Source organism: Aethalodelphis obliquidens, unplaced genomic scaffold (assembly GCF_003676395.1).
Source record: "Aethalodelphis obliquidens isolate GAN/ISIS:26980383/991018 unplaced genomic scaffold, ASM367639v1 scaffold44, whole genome shotgun sequence".
Classification (NCBI taxonomy): Eukaryota; Metazoa; Chordata; class Mammalia; order Artiodactyla; family Delphinidae; genus Aethalodelphis; species Aethalodelphis obliquidens.
In genome coordinates this window covers 15,886,993-15,903,577 of record NW_020837988.1, presented here as the reverse complement: position 1 = coordinate 15,903,577, position 16,585 = coordinate 15,886,993, and the positions used below count along the sequence as shown (strand labels likewise).

Sequence of the window (16,585 nt, the reverse complement as noted above, 5' to 3'; positions counted from 1 at the left end):
AAACATAGTGAAGGCTCAATAAAGTTTGTTGAATGAATGTTTTAAAACTCTGAATCCATTTTCCACTTACTGACCTGTAAACTTTTAGTAACCCAATCTGGAAGTAAAATATAAGATATTCCTATAAACATTATTAAAACATTAATGTTGGCAATATAAAAAAATACAAAATAACATCCAGCTGTTTCTTCCTTGATACAATAAGCAAAACATTATAAAGGAACCAAGAATCTGGTAAGGAGATAAGGGTCAGTCTGACCGAGGGGTTGGAATACATCAGATTTGGGGGCAATAAAATCTCTCAGTGGTGTGATCTATAAATACCTGGAAGATAACCAGATTTTTCTGGTAAATGGCAGCTGAGATCATGTCTCCATACTACTTGGATCATTTTCCTTATCATCTTATTCAATATGCCTGCCACCTCTGAAATACATCATTCATCCATTTGGTAAATATTTATTGAGCATCTACTTTGTTTGCTATATGATCCTGATTGCAGTAAAAAAAAAACAACAACATAAAAAACTTAACCAATTTGAGAAAATCAAGTTCTTCAGGTAGGTTACACAAAGCCTTAACATTTTGAATTTTCAGGTATTTACTGACAATGAGAAATAAGTCGGGTATTATTCTACAGGCACCTATCTGGTCATTGTCATTGTGCTCACTGTGCTTTTGTTTTCTTATCAAACAGCCAGAAAGCTGAACCTTTGAACAAAAATATGTGGTGTTAGCAAGGAGTGAATATAATAGCAGGTTTTAAACATACTACAGAATCACTGCTATCTAATCTGTATTTCCTCTATACTACAACACAACAAAGAGACAGATAAAAGATAATGCAATAAACTGTGTTTTCCTCAGAGAATTTCAACATTTGGATAGAATAACTCAAAAACAAAGTCATTCAGAAAACAACAGCTAAAGGGTATTCAAACCTAATGTGACTCAATTATTTCTTGAATACTTAATATGATCTCCACACCTCAATCCAAGGCAGATAAAGATCCCTCGGACACTAATCTAGATGACCAAATCAATTCTCTGACCTTTAGCTTTAATCATCTGTAAAATAAGGATAACAATACTTACCTCTGAGATAAGCCTAGCACAGTGACTGGCTAAATTCTAAACCCCCCAAAGAACTGATCTGGCCTTCTGGTGTTCTACCAGACCATATATGACCTAGGGTTCTGAAACTATGCCTATAGGTATCTTTCAAAATGATACTCATTTATTTCATTTTATTAAAAAATTTTTTAAATTAATTTATTTATTGGCTGCGATGGGTCTTCGTTGCTGCGCATGGGCTCTCTCTAGTTGCAGCGAGTGGAGTCTACTCTTCATTGTGGTGTTCAGGCTGCTCATTGCAGTGGCTTCTCTTTCTGCAGAGCAAGGGCTCTAGGTGCGTGGGCTTCAGTAGTTGTGGCACACGGGCTTAGCTGCTCCAAGGCATGTGGGATCTTCCCGGACCAGGGCTCGAACCCGTGTCTCCTGCATTGGCAGGGGGATTCTTAACCACTGCGCCACCAGGGAAGCCCCGATACTCATTTAAATTAGGCAACTGCAGTAATAATGAAAGGAAGAAACTTAATAAACATTTACTTTTTTCTTTTTTTTTTTTTGGTGTGGCATGTGGGATCTTAGTTCCCCGACCAGAGATCAAACCTGCGCCTCCTGCATTGGAAGCGCAGAGTCTTAACCACTGCACTTAGGGGACTGCCAGGGAAGTCCCCTAAACATTTACTTTTAAAGGCAGACCATTTTTTCCCTGGATTACTTTAAGAGTGTCTTACTTAGTCCCTCTGAATTCTCTTCTACCCTATGATCCATTCTCTCCCTATGAGCTTTTCACAAGTCAGATCTGATCATATCACCCCTTTGCTTAAAATCCTTCAATGGCTTCTCACTGTTCTTAATGATAAAAGCAAAAGCCACCAAACTAGGCAGTGTGGTATAGTCTGTACCTACCTCTTCTGTTCATCTTGCATCATATTTTCTCATGCTTTCCATGCTACCACAACGACCTTCTTTCAGCTCCTCAAATCTGCCATGTTATCCTTCTGCCACAGGTCCTTTAAACATACAGTTCATTTTGCCTGGCACACCCCCTTCCTTTCCTTCAAAATATGCAAATTCTAGTCATTCTTTGGACTTCTTTCCCAGGGAAGGCTTTTTTAGGACACCCAGATGAGGTTAGGCATCCTTATACACTCTGATGACACCAAGTACCTTTCCTTTGCAATACTTCTCACTGTTTTAATTTTACACATATTTAGAAGAGTATGTGAATAATGTCTTCCTCACTATAATATAAACTTTAGAAAGGTAGGGACTACATCTGTTTTTGCTCACTATATACTCCCAGCATTTATTATGTACTTTTTTTTTTTTTTTGCGGTACGCGGGCCTCTCACTGTTGCGGCCTCTCCCGTTGCGGAGCACAGGATCCGGACGCGCAGGCTCAGCAGCCATGGCTCACAGGCCCAGCCACTCCGCAGCATGTGGGATCTTCCCGGACCGGGGCACGAACCCGTGTCCCCTGCATCGGCAGTTAGACTCTCAACCACTGCGCCACCAGGGAAGCCCTATTATGTACTTTTTAAGTAGGTGCTTTAACTAATGTATGGTGAATGAATAAACAAATGGTCTTTGAACTCTGGCAGTCCTCCCACTGTTAGCATTTTATGTTAGTCTTAGCCTTAAGTTTTTCTGTATTATTATATGTCCAATAGTTAAGGATCTCTGGAAATCTCGAAAGAAACTCCATGGTACATAGAATTATTTTTGTAATGCAAATAATTACCACCTAATTACTCCTTTATAAAATATGGGGATTTCCTAAGAACCTACTAAAAGAACATGGTGAAGAGAAAGAATATACCCAGGATTTGATGTTGGAGACCTGTGTTCAAATGTGTGTGCCAGCACTTTCAGCAGTGTGACTTTGCAGAATTATTTAACGTTTCTCAGCCTCAATTTCCTCATGTGAAAAATGGAACTCTATTTTTGGACTTGTGTGGGTTAAATGAAATGATATGGTGCTCCTGGTATACTGACTGGCACACATTAGGCACTTAAAACCTTTTGCTTTTCCAGCTCTTAATATAAACAAATTCAATAAATATAATTTATAGTTTGTGTTATGTAACATCTCTCATTATATCTGCCACAGTTGTTTATTTTGTAACATATAAGCCACACACACACACAAAAATAGATTCTGAAGAACCTAGGGCCAGGACAGGAATAAAGACGCAGACGTAGAGAATGGACTTGAGCACACAGGGAAGGGGAAGGGTAAGCTGGGGCGAAGTGAGAGAGTGGCATGGATACATATACACTACCAAATGTAAAATAGACAGCTAGTGGGAAGCAGCCGCATAGCACAGGGAGATCAGCTCGGTGCTTTGTGACTACCTAGAGGGGTGAGATAGGGAGGGTGGGAGGGAGACGCAAGAGGGAGGAGATGTGGGGATATATGTATATGTATAGCTAATTCACTTTGTTATACAGCAGAAACTAACACACCATTGTAAAGCAATTATACTCCAATAAAGATGCTGAAAAAATAAAGTAAAATAACTAAAAAAAAAAAAAGACTCAATGATTGATTCACCAGCTACATTAGTGATATTGATCACCACGAAAATTTGGCACATTAATATTGTGGCCCAAAACTCCTAGAACTTTGACTTTCTGTCTTTTTAAAATTAAATAAATGAAAGAGAAAAAAAGTATCATATTCAAGAGTTCTATCCATTTCTGATTTAAAATCAAGTTTTGCTCAGAACAACATCATTCCTTTATCACCAATTCTTAAGAGGGTCAGAAAGGGACAGTGAAGGCAGGCAACAAAAACTCCCATACATCCCAGAAGTAAAACTTGCCACATAACAGCTTTCATCACCACTCTGCTCCAGCATCTGAGTGACGGTATGTATCTCTTTTGGGGGAATGGAGTGGGGAATAAACTATTTTCTAAAGCATTACAAATTGGTAGCTCATGACAGACAGGGTTAAGATTAGCCCCCTTGTTATTCATCTACTGCTCAACTGCTGGTGTAAACCTGCCCATAAAAGAATATCACTCAGTGAATCACTTCAGGAGTTCTACAAAGTAAAGCCACATGGACGAAATGCTGCGAAAGGTTATGAAGCCAAACAGAGCAACACCCACCGACCCCCAAAAAAAGTTTAAAAGAGAAATCCTACTGATTAAATTAATGGGTCAGTCCTAGGCTACAGTGATTTTAAAGATAATTAAATCAACACCACAGAAATGAAATGGCAAAGTTCCTTACTTGCTTGCTCTTCTTAAATATAAAATATTATTTTAAATATAAACAAACCTCTGTAAGTTGTACAACTAATTCAGACTTAAATGTGACCACATAGATTGTTTTGTGTTATTCTTGTTTTTGTCAAAAAAGAAAATAGTTTTCTTTTAGATTATAAAAGATCTTTTTTTAGATCATAAAAGAAATGAACAATATAAGAAGGTATGAAGAAAAAAAATCACTGTGGAATTTTCCTATTATACATTACAATCTAATTTCTAGAACTCTAATTTAGTTCAGGTCTACATCAGTGGTTCTCAGTCTGGGCAATTTTGCCCCCCAAAAGGACATGTAGTGATGTCTGGGGGGCATCTTTGGTTGTCACAAACAGAGGAGACATCTAGTGGGTAGAGGCCAGGGATGCTGCAAAACACTCTACAATACACAGGACAGTACCCCTACAACAAAAAATTAGCTTGCTCAAAACATCAATAGTGCCAAGATTGAGAAACCCTGATATACATTACCATGTAACTGGATTTCTCTACTAGCCTGTATGTCTCCTTAAATCTTGTCTTGTCCCTCCTTCCCAATAGCATCAGATTAATTTTTCCAAAGCAGTGCTTTCATTACATAATTTTTCTGTTGAAAAACCTATAATGCCTATTTATTACCAACAAATTAAATCTAAACTCCTCAGCCTGGATGTTAAGTCCCCTGTAACCTGATTCTACTTGGCTAGCAAAACCTTATCTTTTCCTCCTCTATTTCCATCCTAGCCAATGCTATAGTTTTATTATTTTCCTGTTCCTAAACACCATTCTCAACGCTGGGCTCTTGCTCATGCCATTCCATGCCAAGAATATTCTCTCTTCCCTACCAGTTCAAACCCTTTCCACCTTCTAAAGCTTTAAGTTCTACTCCTTCAAGAAACCGTTCCCATTTTTCCAGTCTACAAGGATCTCTCTTTCCTGTATTTATTGTTATCTGTGCAATCACATACTGACTTGTAACATTATCCAGTTGTTCCTGTTAAGTATACTTATCTTCCCAACAAGACTAGACCCCTCAAAAGATTAGAGGTTACATATCCACATTTCTACTGGTTGGTTTCACAAATATCTCCAACTCAATTTGTTCACAACAGAATTCTTAATTGTCCTCCTTCAAATTTGTGTCCTCTCAAAGAATTCTCCATTTATTAAATGGTGCCCCCCAAAATTAAATCCAGGTAGCTGTTCTTGATCCCCCCACAAACAATCAATTTCCATGTCTCATTGGTTCTTCCTCTAAAACATCTCTTGAATTTATCTACTTCTTTCCTACTTCACTGCTACCACTTTAGTCTAGGTTACCTTCATCCTAAGACTGTGTTTACTTTTGCCTCCTTCCTCCCTGACCTTTCACGTATAGTAGCCAGAGAGATCTTAAGATCTGTATCAGATAGTGTCAACCCATGGCTGAAAATCCTTCAGTGATTCCCCATTACAGTTAGAATGAAACTGAACTCCTTATAATGGCCTTCCATTACTATGCAACTCCAGCCACACTGGCCCTCTTTCAGTTCTTCCAATGCCAAGTTCTGCTGTGTCTTAGGCACTTTGCACATGCTGTTTTCTCTGCTTGTAATGCTCTTCAAACTACTGTTTCCTTCTCAAACTTTGAACTCAGGTTCAATGTTATTTGCTCAAAAGGAACTTTCCTAACATCCTTTTTAGAGTAGGTGTTAGAATGTCTTTTATCTGTGCTTGGCACATAGCAGGTGCATAACAGTCTTCCCAATTTGATTTTTTTCATTGAGGCTGCTTCTGAACATTGATGGTCCAATTGCAGATCTGACTTAGGTCAGGACCCTCCTATTAGGTCTCTCTCCTAACACCCTATTTATAGTGCCCTTCTTATCACAGTTTATAATTATTAATTTGTGATTATTTGTCTCATGCTTTCTCTATATATAAGCACAAAGGCTATATCGGGATACTAGTCCATAAAGGAATTACTACATATTTGTAACGACTTCCCCCTCTACCTCCCCATCCCAAAGCTTATTCTCCCATTTCAGGTACTATGTAGCACTGTCTTCAAGACACTATATCGGACCTAAATATAATGTAATCTGTTTTCCAAAAGAAAATTTTATAAACAAAATGTTTCAGCTAACTTGAATATATAAATTTTTTCAATGAAGATCAAATAGTCAAATGCCTATTGATTTATCAATTTAGTTACATACATATATTTTTTAAAAGCATAAAATATATTTAGGAATTTCATTTTTTTCTACTCTCGTTGGATAACACAGCTTTATTGAAAAGCCATTACGGGGGGTGGTGGGAATCATCTAACACAATTTTCCTGAATACACTACCTTCAATTCTATTACTTGAAAATGGTACCTTATGAATCCACGTTAGATGCTGTCCCTGTTCATCTTATCCCAAGCCAAAAGTATTCCTTCACTATCTAATAATCTCTAAAACAATATTATATGTGTAAAGCACCCACTTACTATACTGCTTACTAAGGTGATTTTTACAACTTCATCCAACACTTCTGTGATGTCCTACCCCCAGGAATAATTGATAAATCTACATAAAATGTCTTTTTAAAAATCAATTTCATCAGGTGAATTTTATAAACATGCAAATTAGCATGGATTCAAGTCACTTAGGCTAGTGTGTCTTCCCTAAATAGTTATTTTAAAAATAAAATAATTGACAGAATTTCTGCCTCATAATAGGTGAGATTTTTTGCAAAGACTCAAAGTAACAATTTCCTATAAGAGATAATTTGGAGCACTTATATTTAGGCTTATGTGACATATCAACCTGGGTATTCCATGTTAAAACTTTAAAAAAAGAAAAAGCAAAAAACAGTTGCTCATCTTTTCTCTCAACTTTTTCCTATGCCTAGTAATACCTCAAACCCTGAGGCATCCCTAGAAAGGAAACGCTTTTTCAACTTACTCTCATTCCTCTACAAATACATGCAATCGCTTATCATAGTTTAAAAAAAAAAAGTATCTTATTTAGTTGTTCTATTTTTATTTTCTTCCTTACTCTTCTTTCCTGTTTTCAGCACTATCCCTGATCAGTTTATCTTTATCATCGTAGCCAAAGTTGCTTGTTCCTCCTACTGCTCCAGATCCCTTCTTGAATGACTTCTTATCCTAAAAATTATAACCAAAATTCTCACCTAGCTATATCCTAAAACTTCTTACCTCTGTCCCCAAATTTAATAAACAAAGGTAGTGTGTGTGTGGGGGGAGACAAATTTGACTCTTAAGCCTTAAAAATACCTAAATGCATTACTGCTAAGAGTACTTTAAGGAAAAAGAGAAAACCTGATGGGTACTATCAAGGAGTTGGCTACATGTTTCTTTTCTTCTCCATGTTTTTATGCAAGTTGAAATTGTTATTAAAAAGTGGTTATAGGCTAGCAATAAAACTAGTTTATCATTTTAGAAGCTGTACCTATAGGGCAAATGTATCATTAATTATTAAGACAAAATAACAAAAATATGAAACAGAAATTAAACAACTTGAGTGATCTGCTTATCCATTTAAGAGTATAGATAGCAACTTCTAATTTCATGTTAGGCCTCAAAAAAAAAAAATCTTAAAAAGAGACTCTTCACTAGTAAGAGAAATTTGGATGGAAAGAAATAGCTTTGAAAGCACCAGTATAATGTACAAACAGGTAAACTTCCTAAGACAGAATCCCACATTACATTAATTAAAAAACGAATAGCTGCTATATGTAAAGAGCTGGAGAAGGAGCCAACTAGGAGAAGTTGATATTTCATCCTGTGAAGAAAAATTAAGGAAATATGGAAGGAGTGATGTATTAAAATATTTACTATTTGACATCACAGGTCTTTAAGGGCAATATGAAGCAATTTCTAAAATCGGTTTGCTTTATAACTTCAAAATAAAGAAAGCCCATGACTCAATGACAGCAGTTGATAGAGGTCAACTCTTCTAATTAAGTCAAAGATCACAGGATAGGGTGAAAGTCTCACAGACCTGGTCCATCATCAAGGGACAAAAGATTCAGTTTCTTCAGATGGCGGGGGGGGGGGGGGGGGGAATGACTTGGCACTGCTTCACACACTTAAAAATCCAATAGTGTTTCTTCCATGCCAACAGAGCACTGTGCGTCAAAGCATACCTTGGTGTGGTATGGATGGAAAAACCATCATTTGTCTTTCATTTTCTGAACGCCTTGTAAACAGGCACAATAAAACACTCCTCATCCCCCTCACAGGTAATGGAAAAAATCCAATTTGCCGTTTCCACCCTCTCCCCTTGTATAGGTGCTTGAGCCTCGGCACTGGGCCTCGGGGCTCTCTTCGCAGATCATTGTCCAGAGGGAAATTTACTGAGCGAGAAAAGCAACGTGGACTATAAAGTCTGTTACCAAAATAGAAATTAGTATTAAAAACACCGATCCTACCCTCCCTCCACCCTCTCACAGAAAACAAAAACAAAACCAACACTCGTCCTGCAAACTTGCCCCACCGTTATGAAGATCGTACAAGCGCCGATCAAACGTGCCTCCCAAACATCCTTAGGCAAGAGAGCACCTGGGGCGAGTTGTCGGCCCCTCATCCCTCACGCCGGCCGGGGCCCAGCCGCTGGGCTGACAGGAGGGGCTCACCGGACGCTGCCCCAGGGAGAAATGAGGTATTATTGCCGAACTCCGCTCACACCAAGGGGAAGAAGTAACGTAGGGCCAGAGGTAACACGGCTGAGGTTGCGGGCAAGGCCTCGGAACTAACGAGAAGACAGGCAGGAGCCGGCGTGAGGGTAGGCGGGAGAAGCAGCTGGGCCTAGGCCGCACCAGGCCGCGGAGTGGCCATACGCTGCTTCTCGACCGAGGCTGAGAGCCAAGCCTCAGATAAGACGGTTACCATTACCTGGACAGGTTCCTGCAGCACCGTCATCCTGGTGGCTCAGGCCCACTTTCTGCAGTGCCTCAGGCCCCCCCCGTAGCGGCTCCGGCCCGGCCAGCCCCGGCTCATTTAAACTCACCAGCAACCGTTACCGGGGGATGGGGGAAGCCGAGCGTTTGCCGAGCACCTCCGAGCGGGACACGGAAAAACCCGAAGTGGAGAGACCCGCGCGGGAGCCAGACGAAGAGGCCCGAAGGAGACCGGAAATACCCGAGGTGAATCAGCGGAGGAGGAGACCGTTGCCGGAAGTTGTCGAGGACTACCGGAGACTACCGAGTGTGATCCAGAGCGTAGGTTCCTCTTCTCGGGCACGCCTTCCTTCACGCACGCCACGCCCCATCGGCCACCCAAGGCTGGGGCACGCCTCATCGACAACCAATAGGCTGGGCGTGGCGTGCGGGAGTCCGCTGGGAGCCTTACGTGGCCGGGCCGAGGTCTCGGTTCGCCATTCAACCTTGCTGGATTAATTGGTGCGTGGTAGATTAAGCAAAGAGTTAAACTCGAGAGTTTGGGGCTGACTTTAATTAATCAAGAAGTATCTGTCTGTTGAGTTTAGGTCATTCATCCATTCCAGAACTACCTATTCATGGCTCAAAGGGAAATAGGAAATTGGAAAGATTGCCATTCTTCAAAGATTTAGTATGACCTCTGTCCTGAAAGAGATTACGGTCTGTTTAACGAAAAGTAATGTAACAAAGAATGCTACATTATGTGGTGCCCATTATAAGTGACATAAAAATTCAGAGGAAAGGGAAATTAATTAGCATTGAGATGAAGAAAGTTTCAGACTTCAACTGGATTTTGAAGGGTGGGTAGACTTAGAAGAAATGAAAGGAGAAAGTGAAAGAATGCAGAATGAGATCAATCTGGTAAGAGTTAAGACATTAACTGGAAATGAGTATTTAGGTGGCCAGATCACGGAAAATCTCAGGAGAGCAGAAATTTTTATTCTTGTTAAGAGAGGCGTTGTGGTGTGTTGGGAAATCCGGAGGTTGGATTTGAATTTTATCTCTGGCACTAACTTAGCTTTAGGTCCTTAGGCAAGTCACAATCTCTCTGAACTTCTATTTCCTTAGTCTGAAAAAACACCGTTAAGAGAACTACGTGCATTAATGTATGTGACTGTGTCTAACACACATAAGAGGCTCTCAGATTTCCTTCTTGCTCCCCCTACCCCCGAAATGTGTGAACAGGGAACTATTAAAATTTTGGTTTTTGGTAGATGAGAAAAACAGTCTCTGCAATATTTTTTTAATTGAAGTATAGTTGATTTACAATATCATGTTGGTTTCAGGTGTACAGCAAAGTGATTCAGATATATTTTCTTTTTTCAGATTATTTTTCCACTATAGGTTATTACAAGATACTGAATATAGGTCCCTGTGATATACAGTAAATCCTTGTTGCTTATTTTGTGTATAGTAGTTTGTATCTACTAATCCCACACACCTAATTTCTCCCTCTCTTCCTCCCTTTCCCCTTTGGTAACCATATGGTTGAAGAAAACAGTTTTTAAAGGTTGCTGTCCTGATGAGGACATCTCTAGGGTAGATGTGGGACTCAATGGTATATTCCATTTGTGTGGAAATTTCCCTTTCTGGTTCTCACATTTTATGCAGATAAAATCAGATTAGAATGGGTCACTCCCTTCCTTTGGGTGATGTTGCAGGGGAGTGTTTTGTTTTGTTTTAAACACCAGTTGACAGAGCTATAACCTTTACCACCAGCCATCTCTAGTCACTGCTTGTGTACTTATAGCCCCATAAAGGGTAGGTGCTAAGGTGATTTTATGCTGCCATATGCCCTGTTCTGTTAGCAGGATTATGCTGGATGAATTAGAGTGGAAATAGAGTTCTACACTGTCCAGTGTGGTAGCCACTAGCTACAGTTTAGTTAAATTCAAGTGAAATTAAAAATGAAGCTCTTCAGATGCCCTAGCCACATTCTGAGGACTCAATACACATATGTGGCTAGCGACTCCCATACTGGATAGCATAGATACAGAATATTACCATCGTTGGCTTGATTAGGGCTGGAAGATCCAAGATGGCTTCACTCACATGTTTGGGGCCTTGGTGCTGGCTGTTGGCTGAGCCCCTCATTTCACTTCCACATGACCTCTCATCAGTCAGTAGTCTAATCCTAGCTTCTTGACTTGGCGGCTGGCAACCAAGAAGGCAAAAACGGACGCAGTGAGACCCCTTAAGGCCTAGGTCTGTAAGTCAAACCCCATCACTTCTTATTGGTCAGATTAAGACACAGGGCCAGCCTGTGTCTCAACAGGAGGAGATGGGAGGAATGGCAAAGTGACACTGCAAAAGGCTTGTGCCATGGGAGGGATTGACCATCTTTGAGATGAGAGACTGGCAGTGGGAATGGAAAGACAGGGGTGGGTAAGCGATATTACTCTTAAAATGTGATGTTTTAACTGAACACAGCACTCCAGATTTAGTCAAATGAATTCAGAAGGCAATAAGACTATTGCTTTTACTATCTGGATGACTTCTATTAAAGTGGACTAAAGTTGCATGTGCATAACAGTCACATGACTGCTCATGCTAAGCTTTTTGTTATTTTACACACATAGCGCTGTTTCACACAACATGCTGCTGTGTCTTGTACCTGTGCATTTGATTCTTGTAAATTTAAATGTAGGAACTCACAACACAGGATATATAAAGATGATATTTTTTGTGTAAAAATGTGTGTCTAGGCTCAGCATTTAAAGACTCTGTGATGCTTAGCACTCTGGCTCTTAAGCTTAGAATTTGCCTAAAATTCACCCCCACCCCCCTGCCCTCTTTTTCTTTTTTCTAATAAAGAGCATCTCTTTTCTGACCATTGTTCACTGGGCTAACACATCTGTTGTGGTTTTGTGCCCATTCAGACCCCATTGTTTGAAGTTGTGCTTTGATGGACTCTTTTAGAGCATTTTTACTTCCTTTTCTGTTCCTGATTGACCTACTTAAACTCACTGTCCAGCAACCACTTGAGCATCCTGCCATCACCCATTATCAACATATCTTTAGCTGGCAAGTGGAGTTAGGTTACAATAAGCATTATTCCAAACATGATAAATCATCCTTTTCCTTAGCCTGCCTCTTGGTCTGTTTCATATTCAATCAGATTTGGAAACCAGGGTTTAGGGAACTATTCAAGAAACTAGACATGGTATCATTGGCAAGGTGCAGGCCCACTGGTATAGCCAGAGCAAGCTTACTCTTCTGAATTCCTTCAGTCCTCCTTATCTGTACGTTCCTCTTGTCCCTGTTGTACGCTGCCTCTTATCCACTTTGTACTACCTGACCGTGAAGCTTCCCCCACCATCTTCGCTTCTCTCTCTTCAAGTCACCCCCTTCCTTTGGCATCTCTGATCACACAGTCTCCTGGTTTTCCTCCTACTGCTCTGTTCTTTATCAGTTTCCTTTACAGAACCCCTAACATTAGAATGCTTCAGGGGTCAGTTCTAGGCCTTCTCATCTTACACCTTCTTCTTAGGCAAACTCTTTCATTCTCATGGCCTCAATTTTTTATCTAAAATTGTTCCAAAATCTGTATCTCCAGCCAGACTCTTTTTAGAACTCCAGACCTAAATGCCTAGCTGTCAACTGGATGTCTCACAAATACTTTGTTCAGAATGGAACTCCTCGTTCCTCATACTTGAAATATTACCTTACTTGAAATATTACCTATCCCAGTTTCTCCATTGTCCAAACCTGAAACCACTCTTTTTTTAGCCCTAACATCCAGTCTCAGAGCCCTACTAATTTTACCTCCTAAATAGACACCTTCATGTCTCTTCCTGCCTCAAGTCTCACCTACCTCCAAAAACAAGTTTAATCATGTCAGGACCCCCCTCGCTAAGCCTCCCCACTGTTGACCTAAAACAAATAGACTGGGACTTCCCTGGTGGTGCAGTGGTTAAGAATCCGCCTGCCAATGCAGGGGACAGATTTGAGCCCTAGTCTGGGCAGATCCCACATGCCATGGAGCAACTAAGCCCGTGCGCCACAACTACTGAGCCTGAGCTCTAGAGCCCGCAAGCCCCAGCTATTGAGCCCACGTGCCACAATTACTGAAGCCGGTGCGCCTAGAGCCCGCGCTCCGCAATGAGAAGCCACCACAATGAGAAACCCACGAACCGCAACAAAGAGTAGCCCCCGCTCTCTGCAACTAGAGAAAGCCTGCACACAGCTATGAGGACCCAACGCAGCCAAAATATAAATAAATAAATAAATTTTAAAAAATTAAAAATAAAAAAATAGACTAACAGTTATTTCTTCAGCAAAAAAATGTTTTTTGGGGGATCAGCAAAGTTCAATTCAGGATCTGCAACTATGGTGAGTCATGTGAAAGTCCCCAACAAAAATGGAGAAGAACTCTTTTATAGAGGGGAAAAGGAAGTCAGGAGGGCTATAGTAAACAAAAAGTCCATGGCTCTTCCTTGGCTGAGTTGTGACAGTCTCTCATTGGCTGAGCTCTTGCCAGGAAAGAAGAGGAAGTCTTTCTTCTTCCTGTTGGGCTCTGCTATTGCTCTCACGCCCTCTTCTGGTCTCCCAACTCCATTTTAATTGAAGTTTCAGTTTATTAACTTTTTACATGCCCCAATTTAGGATTTCCCATTGTTCTCAGGAAATAGTCCAAACCCTTTAACTAGTCTTACAAGGCTGTCCAAGGTCTAGTCTCTGCCTCCTCATTCAGCCTTAAGTCGCCTGTCTCCCTCTTATACTATATATTCCAGTGAAGGGGATCAGAAAATGCCACTTTGGCATGAGGATTATTTTGAACTGAAAGCAATTAAGACAGCAAACATAAATCTTTTTGCCCTCCCCCTATCTGCCTAAAAGCATGACATAAATTCCCCTTTGTGAAGGTGTATCCCCTCCCCTCTCCTGTAAAAGGAGCAGGAAAACAACCATTATCACTGGAGACAGAGGGTTGGCACCGAGCTGGGTCTGCACCAAAAACCCTTACTAAAATAACCTTTATCTTCCATTCATTTCCCCATCTATTTACCTTTCTACAATTTACCACCCCTAGAGGCCCAAACCCTGTTTCTTTGTCTTGTTACTTCTCCACAAATATATTGCCCTTTGCTAAGATGATAGGTAGGCCCCAAATTCTAACCACCTCTTTGAGTCACTTATCACTGAATTCGCTCACGTGTATGCATGTTGCACGTGTAAATAAAATGTTGATTTTTTTTTTTTTTTTTTTTTTTGCGGTACGCGGGCCTCTCACTGTTGTGGCCTCTCCCGTTGCGGAGCACAGGCTCCGGACGCACAGGCTCAGCGGCCATGGCTCGCGGGCCCAGCCGCTCCGCGGCATGTGGGATCTTCCCGGACCCGGGCACGAACCCATGTCCCCTGCATCAGCAGTTGGACTCTCAACCACTGCGCCACCAGGGAAGCCCTAAAATGTTGTTTTTAAAAATTCTGTTAACCCGCCTTTTGTCAGTTTAATCTGCAGGGCCCCAGATCCTGAAAATAAGAGGATAGAGGGAAAAGGTTTTTTTCTCTCCCCTACACCAGCTACATGGAACTTCTTGACCCACTTTCTTGCCCCAGTCTTTGTATATACTGCTCTCTCTGTCCAGAACACTCTAATTCCACTCTTCACTTGGCTATCTCTGCCCATCCTCCAAATATACTTCTTTAGTTTTTTTTATACTTCTTTAGATTTTTTCTGATGTGTTGGAACACAGGGATAGGTTGCCTATCCCTGCTACTGCTCAAGTGCTAACATACTTGTCATTATTCTTATTGCCCTTTACTGTGATTACTTCCTATCTAGCCTGTAAGCTCCATGATAGAAGCCTTGTTTGCCTGTTGCAGGATGTATTCTCCACCCTTAATACAGTATCTGGTACAGGCATACCTTGCAGATATTGTGAGTTGTATTCAAGACCATCACAATAAAGCAAATAGCAAAACACAGCAAGTCACATGAATTTTTTGTCTTCCCAGTGCTTATAAAAGTTATGTTTATAGTGTACTGTAGTCTGTTAAGTGTGCAATAGAATTATGTCTAAAAAAATGTACATACCTTAGTTTAAAAATACTTCAGCAATTAATAGTAGTAACATCAAAGATCACTGGACACAGATCACCATAACAAATATAATAATAATGAAAAAGTTTGAAATATTGTGAGAATTACCAAAATGTGACACAGAGACACAAAGTGAGCAAATGCTGTTGGAGAGATAGTGCCAATAGATTTGCTTGATGCAGGGTTACCACAACCTTCAATTTGTAGAAGGTTACAAAGCAAAATGTAATCAAACAAGATATGCCTGTACATGATGGGTATTCATTCTTATTTGTTTAATGAACGAATAGAATAAACTCATTCTGTTCCTATTATTATTTAAAAAAAAATTTTATTGGGGTATAGTTGGTTTACAATGTTGTGTTAGTTTTTGCTGTACAACAAAGTGAATCAGTTATATATATATATATCCATATCTATATCTATATATAGATATCCACTCTTTTTTAAGATTTCCTTCCCATTTAGGTCACCACAGAGCATTGAGTAGAGTTCCCTGTGCTATACCTGTTCCTATTATTATTTTTTGTTTATTGATTGATGTTATATACTGAATATTTGTGTCCCCCTCCCTTCCCAATTCATATGTTGAAGCCCTAACCCCCAGTGTGGCTGTATTTGCAGATGGAGTCTCTAAGGTTAATGAGATCATAAGGGTGGAGCCCTGATCCAATAGGATTAGTGTCCTTATAGGAAGAGACACCAGAGAGCTCACTCTCTTTCTCTACTGCCCTCCCTTGTGCATGCCCATCACCATGGAAATGTCATATGAGGGCATGACGAGAAGGCAGTCAACTACAAGATAGGAAGAGAGCTCTTACCAGAAACCAAATTTGCTAGCATCTTGATCATGAACTTCTAGCCTCCGAACTATGAGAAAATAAATTTCTGTTGTTTAAGGCACCCAGTCTGTGGTATTTTGTTATAGCATCCTGAGCAGACTAATACAATTGGTTATTCTATTTATGTCTTGTCTCGCTAAGGGAAGGCCAAGTCTTATATTTCTCCATACTGTTATTTGAAAAGCATTACATATTTAGTAGATGTTTAAAAAATATTGACTGAGTGATTAAAGTGTAAGCCTTGACAAATATTACTTCTTCTTCCTAAAGTACTTTTCCCTTTCTCTTTAACTGGTTAAATTCTACTCATCCTTCAGGCCTCAGCCTTAATATCACCTCCTCAGAATATTCCGTGTGCTACCTAATCTAAATTATTAGCTTCATCCTATCTTTTTCTTTTTTTATAAAATTGAAGTATAGTTGATTTACAATATTGCATTAGTTTCAGGTGTACA

The 16,585-nt window shown here is 40.1% G+C and overlaps 1 protein-coding gene across 15 annotated transcripts in view; it reads right to left on the bottom strand.

Annotated features, from left to right (window-relative positions):
* The window catches only part of CDC27 (cell division cycle 27), a 58,797-nt gene extending 49,444 nt beyond the window's left edge, over positions 1 to 9,353 (bottom strand). For 3 of the 15 annotated variants that reach the window (XM_027081297.1, XM_027081299.1, XM_027081304.1), the window contains exon 1: positions 9,202 to 9,338. In XM_027081297.1, coding sequence (XP_026937098.1) covers positions 9,202 to 9,228 — 27 coding nt within the window. In that variant the 5' untranslated portion in view covers positions 9,229 to 9,338. Of the gene's footprint in view, positions 1 to 1,974; positions 2,124 to 9,201 lie in introns of all 15 variants that reach the window. The other 12 variants (XR_003427663.1, XM_027081302.1, XM_027081308.1 and 9 more) reach the window with 10 other exon arrangements.
* Positions 9,354 to 16,585: the final 7,232 nt, after the last annotated feature.